Here is a 13,065-nt window from a genome sequence, read left to right on the forward strand (position 1 = left end):
ATGAACATTAAGGAGTCGAGCTCAAGGGAAAGGCATTGCTAACCAAAAGAGCAAGACCTGCCGAAGCTATTCAACAACCCATTTGTGAAACGAAACTCTGTTGTATTATCCACTATTAGGATGTTCGTACAATTAAGTGTCTGATAACTGAACACTACATGATGAATTCAGGTTGTGTTCTTGAGCCTCTGGTCCACAAAGGAAGTCAATGTGATCTGGTAGTTGCGTTTTTTTTTTTTAGGGGGGGAGGGGGGCGGGTTGTAATGAGGAAAATTAAACTAAAACACGGAAAACAAACTCATCCGTTAACTTACGGCCAAGAGCAAGTTTCGTGGATTGTCTTATTTGTCTTGCTACCCAAACTTGGGCCTGAAAGTTTGACAAGAACAGATGAAGTGAAAACTTTGCCTTTAAGTTTCAGTTGCTGACAGAGGAAGAAAAAAGGAGGAAGGAGGAGGAGGGCGGTGGTGGTTGTAACTGGGCCTCCATATAAGGTCACATGCGGCCCTGGCGTAGACAGCAGAGGAAAACATGCTCACTTCGAGCTTACGTAAACAGAGCAGCTCACAAGAGTGCAGCCTCCTTCAAGCACCCACTGGAAGAAAGGCGGGGGGCAACTGTGGAATTTGAAAGGGGAACATGTTGGTAAATTCCTTAACTCACATCTTTGACAGGCTTGGATGTAAGGACATTTTTGGAAGGGTCATACCAACATTGTGAGGAGAGCGATAAACACTGTTTGGAGTCAATGGCGGAATCAGTTTCGGTTCAAAACTGTTGTCGATTGTTTTTCAGTATTGTCAAACGTGTCCCTAAACACTCAAATACACTAAAAACACATTTGATGTTTGGACATTTCATTCAATTTCATTCCTCCGTATTCTGTAGCGCTTTTCCTGGCGATTCAATGAGCGAGAGGCAGAATGCACCGTGGACCAGTTGCAAGACACATAAAGTTTCTAATATTTTTGTTATCAGAAGCAGCGTGAGAGTGAAAACATTGGCATGAAAGACCTAAAACGTCATCCCGGTGTGTTAGTCGAGGCCATGAAGGCAATGGAAAAATGTGCTTTGTTTCTCAGGAGACAACTATGATGTCTGCGCCATCTGCCTGGACGAGTACGAGGAAGGAGACAAACTGCGGGTCCTGCCATGTTCTCATGGTGAGTCCAGCCTGTATGGACACTCAAGCTGAATGAGTTCAACATTATTGACTTGAGCACTTGAGCAACCAAGTACAGTCGATTGCCAGACCGGCATGGACACTCAAGCTGAATGAGTTCAACATTAATGACTTGAGCAACCAAGTACAGTCGATTGCCAGACCGGACTGGTCCGTGACGAGTAAAAATCCGCATTAGAACTGGTTCCCAATTGAAATGCATTGGGGGAGAAAAAATTTTCATCCTGAAAAGTCTTAACCAAAAAAAGTAATAAACATTTAGTCTCTGTTTCCTACAAAAAATGGGGGGCACGTTTATTTTACTGCCCAAAGTTCATTCCCGTGAATAAAAAATGCCAAGAAACTTGCATCATACCCTCTGAGCCCTGCCATATTCAATCGAATAATAATCCCACTGAATTGAACCAAATTGAATCATTCCTCTTTCAAATCAAGCAGTCCTTGAATCTTATTGCACCCCATGTATCGAGATACATATGAAATCGTCTTTTATCGGAGCGCTGCACACCGCTATTTATAAATGTTCAACAGACCACAAGGCATTTTCCACAATGCAGGCTTTTATGACTAACCCAAGACAAGCTTCCCAGTCTGGGGCAACATTTGGGTGACACATCCTGTCAAAAGCCAGGCTTTCAGAATAAAAGCTTTGGTGTTGTGGTGGCTATATGTAGCAGTTGCACTCAACTATTTGGTTTGTAAATAAGCTACAACATGAGCCCCAAAATTGCTGGGAAGTTGTTTTATTATATAGTATGCTCTTATTTTGAAAATCTGATTTTGGATAGAATGTTACGCTGCCGCCCCAACATGCCGATAGACGCTGTGATGAACCCTTTTTACATAACTAATAATTCAGATGTACACACTTCAATTTAGGGAAACAAACGGTGGAGTTTTTAGGTTTGAAAAATGCGTATAAGGAAACCAAGGTTCCACTGTACCCTACTTTTTGTGAGTACAGCTCGGTTTGGTGTGCAGTCACTCCTGTTCCCATTGGGAACAAGCTGATGTTGTTCCCTTGGCTGTTGGCATGGCTCCAATTATAAACCACATGTAATGAGCGATTGTCCCCACAGCCTACCACAGCAAATGCGTGGACCCCTGGCTGACCAAAACCAAGAAGACGTGTCCGGTGTGCAAGCAGAAGGTAGTGCCCTCGCAGGACGACTCTGACTCTGACGAGAGCGGCGGTGAAGAGAATGACGAGGCGTCCGAAAGCACCCCGCTGCTGCGCTCGCTAGCCTCCACCAGCGCCCACTCCTTCGGCACCATGTCGGCGGCGTCCCGCTCCGACCGCGACCAGGGGGAGTCCTCAGAGTACGAGGACGATGAGGTGGATGAAAGCAGCGACGGCGAGGAGGAGGTCACCGTGGTGGTCCAGATGCAGCGATCAAGCCCGGAAGGCCACGATCATGACCTGCTTCGAGCTTGACCCTTTCTTGGGGACAACTCACTGTTGACCTTGATATACTCCCCTTACATATTCATAGGTACTGTATATTTGATTGCAAGCTGGCGAATGAAGCGTTGAAGGAAGTCTGCTGCGCACCTGTGATAGGACTACACACGCAATGACTGTTTGAGTCACAAATACAAGATACACTCCTACAGGCCAAGGCCATGTCCACATGAGCACTGCGTAAATACACATGACCACATACACACAAAAATATATAAACAAACTGTTGTTCTCCATCGATTTTTATTGTACATACACAGATGCAATGGCTCTGCAGCTTCTTTTTTGAAGCATGTGTTTAAAAAAAATGCATATATTGAAGTTTCACCTCACTGGAAAGTCATGTTGAGAAATAAGTCAGTATTACAATAAAGTTTTAATTACACAAAAAAAAGTGTCATTTCATCTATGTAATGTTATAAGGGGAAAATGTTATACTGTATTTGAAATATTTTCAACAAGAAAATGATCAATTCAATTTGTGCCCACTAACCTCTTACCTTCACCATCACTTGATGTGACATAACTGCAATCAATCAAAATTTATGCAACCACACCCTAATTCAAAATTGTTGACAGTAATCGTTGAAATGAAACCATTCGTCCCACCTGTGTTGTTGCAGTCAAAAATATCACTGGACCCATTTTTTTTTTAAATGGTGGCTATCAAACATATGTGACCCTTAATTCGGCACTGCAGCAAATGGAACCGCAACGAGGACAAGCCCCATAGATTGTGGGTTAGTCATAAGATATATACTGTAAGTCGTAATATTAAGAGTACTTTGCTAAACCACACTATAGTCATATTTTCAAGAGGTTGAAAAAGGAGAAAGCCATGACAGCTTCAAGGTTGCGTAGTCTTCATTCTAGTAACATTACAACAGAACAGCCCTAACCATTGCTGAACTTTTCAGTCCAAAACTGCGAATGCACACTAAAAAAAGAATTTAACATGCGGCTAAACCACTGCACGCACGTGCGCTTAACTAATGGGCCTTCACTTACACAGAAATTATTGCAATGTTAAATTGCTTTTGCCTTTTGATTTTCTTTTGCCAGATTGTTATTGCAAATGCAGTTCCAATAAAAACACTGGAGGAAAAAAAAAAAATCAGGAAACACCATTTTTCTAAATCCATACGCTGAAAAGATGAATGACATTGGTAACAAACTTGTGAGAGCACTTCTGAATTTGAACAAACTCAAGAGCAGAACAGGAAACACTTCTCTGGTTGGAGCAAATTTATTTTTGATCTGTCTGAACAAGATAAATCAATATGGCATTCTTGGTTGTATGCATGTGAAATTCAATGCATTGACAGACTATCCCAGACGTAAGAAAACTAAAGTGAGAACAGAAATCAGCAACGGGGACTTTGAAACAGAGATCTGATGCTAACAAGAGGCTTTAACAGTGGAGCTGAAGCTGCGGGGAGGGGGGTGGGGGGACAAGTTATGGGAGGGAAAATTAATCTGAGAAGAGCAACAGACCTCTCTACATTATGGCACAGCATACACAGGTTCGGATCAAGCACATGTTGGTTCCATCCAACCCACCGCCCAAAGACATTACAATTGTAGGTTCTGCGCTCAGTGGACGATGAAAGAAAGGCAATTAATTCCACAGTTTCAGTTGTCAACATAGCGTAATGAGGATTTCTTCCAAATACAGTGCAGCTTCGGAAAAGGGGCAAGGACAATGGACGCCCCCCCCCCACAAAAAAAAAAAAACTAGCTCCGCGCTCACCTTCCCTGCCACTTAACCCGTTTGGTGTTTTGTTTCAACTTCCGAGCTTTTACTACACTTGGTCCTATCTGGAGGGGGGTGGGGGGGAGACCACATGCTTCAGGTGGTTAGAAAGCGAGAGAGACCTGTCCCACAAAATGGTAGGTAGCCTTTCATAAAACAAATTACAGGAACTGGCAAAAAAAAAAAAAATGAATCAAGTGCCTGAGTAGGTAACTGGAATGTCCATTGATTTTTGCCGTCATGTACAGGTACAGTAAAACTCTGCTGGATGATGGTTAAGTGAAACAAAACTACACCTTGACAAGGATGTGCGTGTCTGAAGTGTTTCATTATTGGGGGGGGTGAACATGACCCTGTCCAATGTAGTCGTTGGTGGGAGAGGAGGAAGTGATGAGCGACTGCTTCAGCGCTCCCATTTATATTTAAAAAAAAATAGGCAGTGGCCACTAAGAGAGCGCATACGGGACTTGTATCAATGGGCACCAAAGAAACATGAGGTGTTTGGCTTTCATTCTGCTGGTCTTTTGTCAAGTGACGAGATTTGTCATCTTGGCTATGGATTAACTACAAGGGCTGAGACTCTGTTGGGGGGAGGGGAAGGGGTCAGAAGAAAAGTAAGGAGCAACGAGGACAGGAAGTGTGAAATGCAACAGGGTGGTAGGTTGACAGGTAGCTGGTGGGTTGGGTGGCCTGGCACAGGATGCTTCAGTAGCCAGCCTTCCTCAGGTGCTGGGCCATATCGTATGCCAATGGGTTGAGCTGCCCTCCGTAGATACCTTCATTGCCCTTGACCACAATCATTACTATAACATAAAAAGGACAAAGAAAACACAAAATGAAATGGAGGGTGAGGGAGGGGGGGGGGGAATAAATTAAGAAAAAAATCTTATACATCTTTTGCGATGAGACATTTCTTTGGTTCAGTTTGCCTGTAACCAAACAATTTCCAAATGACAGACACAATGTGTCCTTTGCTGTACAGTATTTTCCGCACTATAGGGCGCACCAAAAAGTCTTCCATTTTCTTAAAAGCTCACCGAGCGCCTTAAAATCCGGTGCGTCTTGTGTATGGTCATTAGGGTAATATGTCGACTCCAAGATGGCTCCTTCCTGGAGACATGCTTCGAATGTTATAACTTGCTGTTGGTTCAGTGAATTGTGTCACTGCTAAATTAAATATGTTTGTGTTGCAGCTCCGAAAAATGGAGAGCTGTGGTGTTTATTTTTTAAAGCAGTCTCAATAAATACAGGTAGTGTTTGTCTGTCCCCGTGCCTTCTTCCCTTCGACTCTAGAGGTGTTCAAGACCGCCTCCGAAAAAGGTAAACTAACTATTACTTCCATGAAACTACAAAAATTGAAAATAATATATCAAAACTGAAAAGCAAGCGAGGATATCACAAAATAAATTCTATAGCCCCCCAACAGAATTTATATTGTGATTTCATCATTTGTGAATACACAACAAAGGAATAACTACGACTGACATCTGATCGTACTGTTGGAGCTACAATCAAGGAAATGCCAATGCGTTTTTCAGAGGTGTTCATGAACGCCTCTCGAGTTGACCGGAAGAAAAGAAGGCACGGAGACAGACAGAGACCCACCTGTATTTGTTGAAAAAAGGAGACTGTGGTTGTGATTTTGTTTAAACGCAGACTTTATTAATGGTTTTCACAGTCTCAACAAATACAGGTACTGTACGTCTTTGTCCGTCTCCGTGCCTTCTCTTCCGTTCCACTCGAGCGGTGTTCATGGCTGCCTCCAAAAAACGGAAATTACTTTAATGAAACCACGAAGAAAATCAAGCGAGGAAATCACAAAATAAATTCCGCAGGGGGGTGCTTCCAAACCCGGAATTTTTTTGTGTTTGTGAAATCCTGCCGAGTGGGTGATGCCATTACATTGTATGCGTGCACTGGTGCGTCGTTCTTACTACCTTGTAGTAGTGACCCAAATCGATCTGTAAACACACTCCCCCCCAAAAAAGGTAACGTCTTTGGTACACATCCCTAGCCACTGCTATCCAGCCAAAACACGCATGGGTATGAGTCACATTTTTTGATTTATAAGCGCCTTCACCTGATGTCCGGAGGACTTTAATGAAGTATGAGCAACCAGGCAGCATATTATTCGAGGCGGAGACCTCATTTTATGACAACATGTCTGTTGTAGCTTGTACTCATTTAATTTTATTATACAGTAATATTAGGGTTGTGCATCAAGAATCAAGTAAAGCCGGGAGTAACATTTAGGTTTTCCTGGAAGTGTTCAGATTTTAAAATTGCAGTGCTGAGTTCACCACACGGAAGCTGATGAACACCAGCAAAGAAGGACCAATAATAAATGTGTACATGTGGCACGCAACAATACACTTGTCGCCGAACAACTACAACTGTGTGCGAGCGTCAAATTTAGAGTTGTGGTAATTGACACTACTCTGAGGAGATATGAAGTGAATGCCAAATATATGCGGAATACAATTGATAGAATGTCCCATATTCGACCTATCAGCAGTGACCTTCGGCTCCGACCTTCAACCTTGTAGCAGACCAAAATCAGGTAATTAAACCAAGAAAGTAAGTCTTTGCTTATACAACTTTATGGTAAAAGTTTCTATTACATATGTTCCTTGTGTCTCCTCAAATCCAGCTTGTTTGTCACGTTTTCCTTCGAGTGCTCAGTAGCATGCTTGAAGTATCTGCAGCATGACATTGTATTTTTGAGGTTCGAAAAACCTCTCGTGAAAATTTTAAGTTTGATAATATACTGTTTATAAACAGGCAGTTGAGAAGTTCACAGCTCAATTCATTAACAGCAGGGATGAAAGTGGACTTTTCCCTGAAAAATCCGCGAAAAAAAATTATATATAAACACAAGGCCGATCACGCATGAATTATTTTACACAAAACGCTATTCAAATACTCAACATTCAATGATTAATCTTCCTTTTGTGTGCACACGTGCACCCTTTGTGGCTTCCGTTCTCGCCGAAATTTCGAAATCTCCGAGATATGGCGAGGCCATGAGAATGCGAGGCGAGGGTATTACTGTTGTGGCGACGCCACTCGAGCTAAGCGCGCCTCAGCAGTAGATAGTCCGCTGCTCTCTGCTGTGCGTGCGTCAGCGAGAACATGTACGCAAGCGCGTCTTTTGATTTCAACCAATCAGCGCCGACGCAACCTACGCCACACAGGTCAACAGCTAAGCTAAGCTAGCCGAGACAACACTCTAATTCGGACGGACACGTTTTTCTGCCAACAAGCTTAGCATGGAACAGAGGGTGACAGTTCACTCGGGGGGCATGAGGGCAAGGGACTCTATGATGGCAGTCATGTACCTCACAGCACTTACCAGTGGAAGCTCTGCTCACAGCAACGTTGTACGTGGGCCCTCCACCTGCACATTTTGTCCGGATGTCCACTGACCATTCATTGTCTACATTAAAGCGGTCTCTGAGTACAGAGCATTTTTCATTTCCCAGGGTCAGGCCAGCGGTGAAGAATGTTACACGATCCTTTGACGATGCCAATATATCAATTTCGGCAGGCTGCAAAAAACAAACAAAAAAAAGGTACAGTTACAACAGTATTTATCTGGTGGGTCAGAACACAAGTGTGGGTCACAGACTGGTAGCTTAAAAAAAAAAAAAAAAAAAAAACCTCCCCAGTTTATAATGACAATAACACAAACATTTTCTGGTTACGAACAGCATGCAGAACACACATTCGCAGAGTAAGACTGTCACCAAGTGGCATGAGAAGGTTCACACAGTTGTTACCCCCAAAACCTCCCCACTCTGAACATGCATCTCAAGCGTTATTACTTGGGACATATAATACACCTTCGTACCATACCAAGTCCACCATAAAGTAAAATTTGGTTTGAGACGTTTTGTGCAATTGTGACACAATTACACAATACAAAAGTGTGCGCATGAAAGGGAGCGAGGGCCGATTGATGTACTGCAATGCCGTGGGTTGTGCGCAAGAGGAGTCACAGCCGCTGATGCACAATCAGCCAATTACACCGTGGAACAAAAATAAAATGCTGTTCAGATTTTTCTGCTGATTAAAATTGGCATGCTGATTCCAAATTTGCAGTCAGGTTTTTTTTTCCTAGCACGGTATGTTCTTGTTTGTTTTTTTTTTCCTTCACAGCTTACCAGATAAGTAAAAATTCCACTCAATACCTGTGGTAAGTCTGTCTATCTTATTATATGATTGGAATCATCTTTCAAGTCATGGCAACATGCAGTCACAATTGATGTGATGGTGTGGTAAGAGGTGTGTGCGGCTCCAAATCACTCAGTACTATCTATATGTGCAAAGAGAAAGCTAGCATCGTCGGAATTAAGATGGCTTTTTTCTTAACCTAGTAACCGTGGACATACCGTTCTAAGCTTTTATTTTTCAAAGCTTGTCACTTACATGTTTTATTGACATAAACACGTTTAAAACAGAAATCCTACAGCTCTAAAACTTAATGTGACAGAAAAACTAAAGAAAGAAAAACTAAGATCAGTTTTGCATTACGCACCCAGAAATTAGTAAAAAAAATAATAAAATAATCAAAGAAAGTAACCGTCAGACCAAACGCAACAAAAAATGATTTTCCAGTATCAAATGGGACAAACAAAATGACAATACTCGCGAGAACATAGGCAATAAATAACTCATGCAAACCAATTCCAGCACCAGACCCAACTACCTGGGCACACATCCAAAAGCATACAACAGTATGTTTCATAATTACCAGAGTAGTCTTGATCTAATCACGTGATTGGAAACGTTCACATTACATCTTATCATCACGGCCGACGATTGGCTTCTTTTTTTAACTGTACCGGGTGCAAACTTTAAAACATGTACATGAAGATGCAACTCACAAGTCGGGTGAGTACTGCGTGTACGTTCCTGTATATTTTATGATGACACTTCCCGAGGTACACTGACAGTTCAGTAAGTAAAAGGAACACTGCAAACCTGTAACAGCTACAAAAACCAAAAAGGAAAATTTACAACACATTACATGCCGCCTTTGTCTAGAAAGCTTGTGTTCTTGAATAGCGCCTCTGAAAACACACACCACCCTGCCCGAAATCATGAAGATCGGCGATGAATTGACACCCCTATAAAGAGGTTTATCAATGTGTGTAGATGACTCACGATGGCAGCAAAGCACTACTTTTCTGTTTGCGAAGGCGATGGCCTGTCTGAATGATTTGAAGCTCCTCCACTCACTTCAGTTTCTCGACACAAGGATCCCAAAAGATAGCCCCAAAACAATACTTCTTACAGTGGCTTCAGTTCAAACAGTGACAAGGTGAGTTTTTCAGGGAACAAGGGATCTGTTCCCCAACCCCCTCCCTGGTTTTATGGTCTACAGCACTAAAGATGCCGTGTGGCGCTGTCAAGTATTTCCATATCATATATTGGCATTTAAAGCGTGTGTGCTTTTTAACCGCATACGCCTGCATTTACTGTAACGATAGAAACATCAGCCGCTCTCATAACAGCTAGCTTCGTTGCATTCCGATCATGCACGCAAATATTTTCAAATTGGACAGGGGTTGCTATCTGTGCCTATAGCGGTTTGATCCTTACATTATCAGCAATCAGTCTTGAATTTATTTACAGCTTTGCAGTCAGCCAATAATTTAAAAATATCCATTCAAAGGTCTTCTTTGGGGTTTTCTTCTTCTGTCAGTCATGTATGTCATTACATGGGTGCATCCAGTGTTCATAGATATTTTCTACAAGGTGTCCATATATTTCACAGATGTAATTAAATGAATCTTTAATATGTAGAATATTTTAGTTATAGTTTATTAAAAATTAATTTCTTGGACTTTGAATCATGACATTAATTGTCTTTTATTACAAATCATTTTTTTGTGATGCCCCCACAACAGCATGCTTGTTCAATCATTGACATTGCATTGCATCAAGACAAAGTTGGTGAGTCACTGATTCATAGAAGATTTAAAGAGATAATGACCAAATTCTGACACAAGACATCAGCGCAACGCAAGCATCATACGGGGCCAGTGCTGGTTCCGGCAGGGCCACAATTTGGCCTCTGGTGGCCAAGTCCGGCCAGCAATCAAAAAAGCTTAAGGTTGAACCATGTTATTTTTACTGTTACTGATTAATTGGCAGAAGTGTAGAGCAAGACAGTCAGCGGCCAAAAAAAAAAAAGAAAAAAAAAAGGAGAAAGCTCGTGTTCTTGAATATGTAAATTTCTCGCTTCCAAGTGTATCTCGACATTTCTGTACAGCATGGTGTAAAACAATGGTTGCAAACATGGAGGAGCTTGCCATCTTAACTTTCACACATCAATAAGTTTCTTCAGACTGGTTCGCACAACCAGCATAGCACCGTTCTGAGAACATGGGTTCAAACTCAGGCTTTGGCCTTTCTGTGTGGCGTTTGCAACTTTGCATGTTCTCCCTGTGCCTCCGAGTTACCTCAGGGCACTGCATTGTTCTCCCACATTCCAAAAACATGCCTGGTAGGTTAATTGAACAGTAAATCATCCGTGGGTGTCAATTTGAGTGAATGGCTGGTGACCAGTTCAGGGTGTAACCTGCTTCTCGTACAAAGTCAGCTGGAGTAGTCTCCATCATACCAGTGGCACCATTGAGGATAAGCCATCAAGAGATTGGATGGCGAGCTAAAACGCATCGCACGGGTCAAGTCTAACAGCAGAAGTGCAGAGTCATTGGGTAGCACCGCCCAGCACAGCACATGCTTTGTGCATTCAAGAAGCGGAAATGCAATTGTGCGATAGCCTCGCGACATGCTTCGAAGTGGGGCCCTGTGCATTCGACAAACGACAGGGCGCTTCACAGCTGCCAGTCCAAACTCTGCCCTTACAATCTTAATAGCGAGACGAGGGAAAACCCATTCAAAGAAAATGCAGTAACCCAGTGTGGCCCACGCCCTGGCGCTAATGTTAGGAGCAGGCTTTGTAAAACGGGGCAAAACTACACAAAGCTTGTACACGACAATTGCGTAGAATCGGAAAACCAATCTCGTCAGCGTTTCTTTTCACAGCGCAATCTAACACGCACACAATTAACAAAAATGATTGTTATGGAGAAGCCAGGGTAACTTTAGAAGTAATGCTAACGCCAAAAAATGAGATCATACGAGTAGAATTGTGCCACGCTAATGTTTCCAGGCACACACGAAAATAATCTTTCGGCCGTGGAAACATTTTCGCATTTCCCCTCCACGTCAACTGAATAAGACTGGAAGAACGCCCTCCGGACGGCAAATGGACGATCGAAAATTACTCAATAATGTTTAGAATTAGAAGTTCACTGGTTTCACAACAAACTACTTCACCAATCAATTAAAATATACTTTTCATGCCAACAAAAGACTGGTTAAAAGCCGGCACAATTAGATACGTTCGGGAAACCAGTCACGCCTTTCGGCTTCCGGCTCAAATGCGCGGTTCCGAACGCCAAATGGCTGACGCCTCTGCTAGCCAGCTAGCCTCCCCGTGGCCGCACGGAAGCTCGCGTTAGTCATGTTTAGTCTTACCACTTGACACTTAATCTCGTTTATAAAAGCAATTCACATCAGACGTTCCAATAAAAGTAAGTTTTGAAACCGGAAGCCCAAACACTTAGACGCCATGTGTGCTACAGCGCCCGACGAGGCCTTCTCAAACACACGCGCGGCTATGCGCGTTTTCTTATGAGGCTAAAAGTAACTGTAAAAATGTGAGAAGGAGCATACTAACCGTGATCTTGGCAAACTCGCCGCCGGGATGTGCCGCCCAGACGTATTTGTTGTCACAGAACCCAACAACGGCCGCGTCCTTGCAAATGCCACTAGCCATCAAAGTGTCCACGTAGCCTTGCCAGGCGGACATGGTTTCTGACGATAGGTCTAATATAAAAGGAACCTGGGTCTAGAAAGTTTTACCACCGCGTCTCCACCGACAAAGGAAGAGAGACTACCGCTGTAGATGTCAGTTCCAGGCCCCCAGCTTTCTTCTACTCTCGGCACCCAAGAAAAGCCACAGCGGCTAGACAAGGACTTGGGTGTAGTCTTGATTAAATCACTCCGCGAGGGTGGTGATTGGACCGTTGCTTCATTGCGTAATATAACACATGGCGGATGAATACAATCGTATACGACCTACTTTATTGTGTGATTCTCCTCATACAGTCCACTCTATCACACTTAAGTGATTTTTCTGGAACACAAATGACTTATTCATGTGTATTCGTAACACGTTCGACTAAAGAAACTATTATATGTGACTGGTTTTAAGTGTACGCAAATGTCAAGTTTCAACACGTGTGAACAGACACCCCGACTCCACGTTAAAAAGTACAAGTGAAACCACATTGAACAGAACTGTACAAATGCACGAGAATAGAAATTCTATCAGTGTTCGTCGCGTCGATAATGGCCAACGTGGCAAAGCGAAACTTGTTCGAGCGCTGCGTGGTTTATGGCGGTTAAAGGCCGAAGTGTAGTTACGTTGGCACCAACGTCCTGACGTATCATGATTTCAACGTATGTGCTCTCAGTACATTAATCCCTCGCTATAACACGATTCAGCTTTCACGGCATCGCCGTTTCACCTATTTTTTACAGTGCATTGTGTTCTGCATCCTGATTGGCCAAGGGACTGTCGACTAATAT

At 42.9% G+C, this 13,065-nt stretch overlaps 2 protein-coding genes and 1 long non-coding RNA gene across 5 annotated transcripts in view; 1 reads left to right on the forward strand and 2 right to left on the reverse strand.

Moving 5' to 3' along the window:
* The window catches only part of rnf13 (ring finger protein 13), a 29,925-nt gene extending 26,972 nt beyond the window's left edge, over positions 1-2,953 (forward strand). For all 3 annotated transcript variants that reach the window (XM_019875273.1, XM_019875275.1, XM_019875274.1), the window contains exons 9-10: positions 1,083-1,163; positions 2,263-2,953. In XM_019875273.1, the coding sequence (XP_019730832.1) occupies positions 1,083-1,163; positions 2,263-2,618 (437 nt within the window). In that variant the 3' untranslated portion in view covers positions 2,619-2,953. The remainder of the gene's footprint in view (positions 1-1,082; positions 1,164-2,262) is intronic.
* On the reverse strand, positions 252-1,074 carry LOC109519028 (uncharacterized). The gene is made up of 2 exons (XR_002168866.1): positions 710-1,074; positions 252-617 (listed from the first exon to the last, which is right to left on the reverse strand). It is a non-coding gene; the product is annotated as an uncharacterized LOC109519028 (long non-coding RNA).
* Positions 2,954-3,877: 924 nt separating the features above from the next.
* On the reverse strand, positions 3,878-12,466 carry LOC109519026 (profilin-2-like). Its single transcript, XM_019875276.1, has 3 exons — positions 12,152-12,466; positions 7,751-7,946; positions 3,878-5,201 (listed from the first exon to the last, which is right to left on the reverse strand). The coding sequence occupies exons 1-3, from the start codon at positions 12,281-12,283 to the stop codon at positions 5,104-5,106; spliced, it is 426 nt and encodes a 141-aa protein (XP_019730835.1). The 5' UTR covers positions 12,284-12,466; the 3' UTR covers positions 3,878-5,103.
* Positions 12,467-13,065: the final 599 nt, after the last annotated feature.

This window comes from Hippocampus comes, unplaced genomic scaffold (assembly GCF_001891065.2).
Source record: "Hippocampus comes isolate QL1 unplaced genomic scaffold, H_comes_QL1_v1.1 scaffold132, whole genome shotgun sequence".
NCBI lineage: Eukaryota > Metazoa > Chordata > Actinopteri > Syngnathiformes > Syngnathidae > Hippocampus > Hippocampus comes.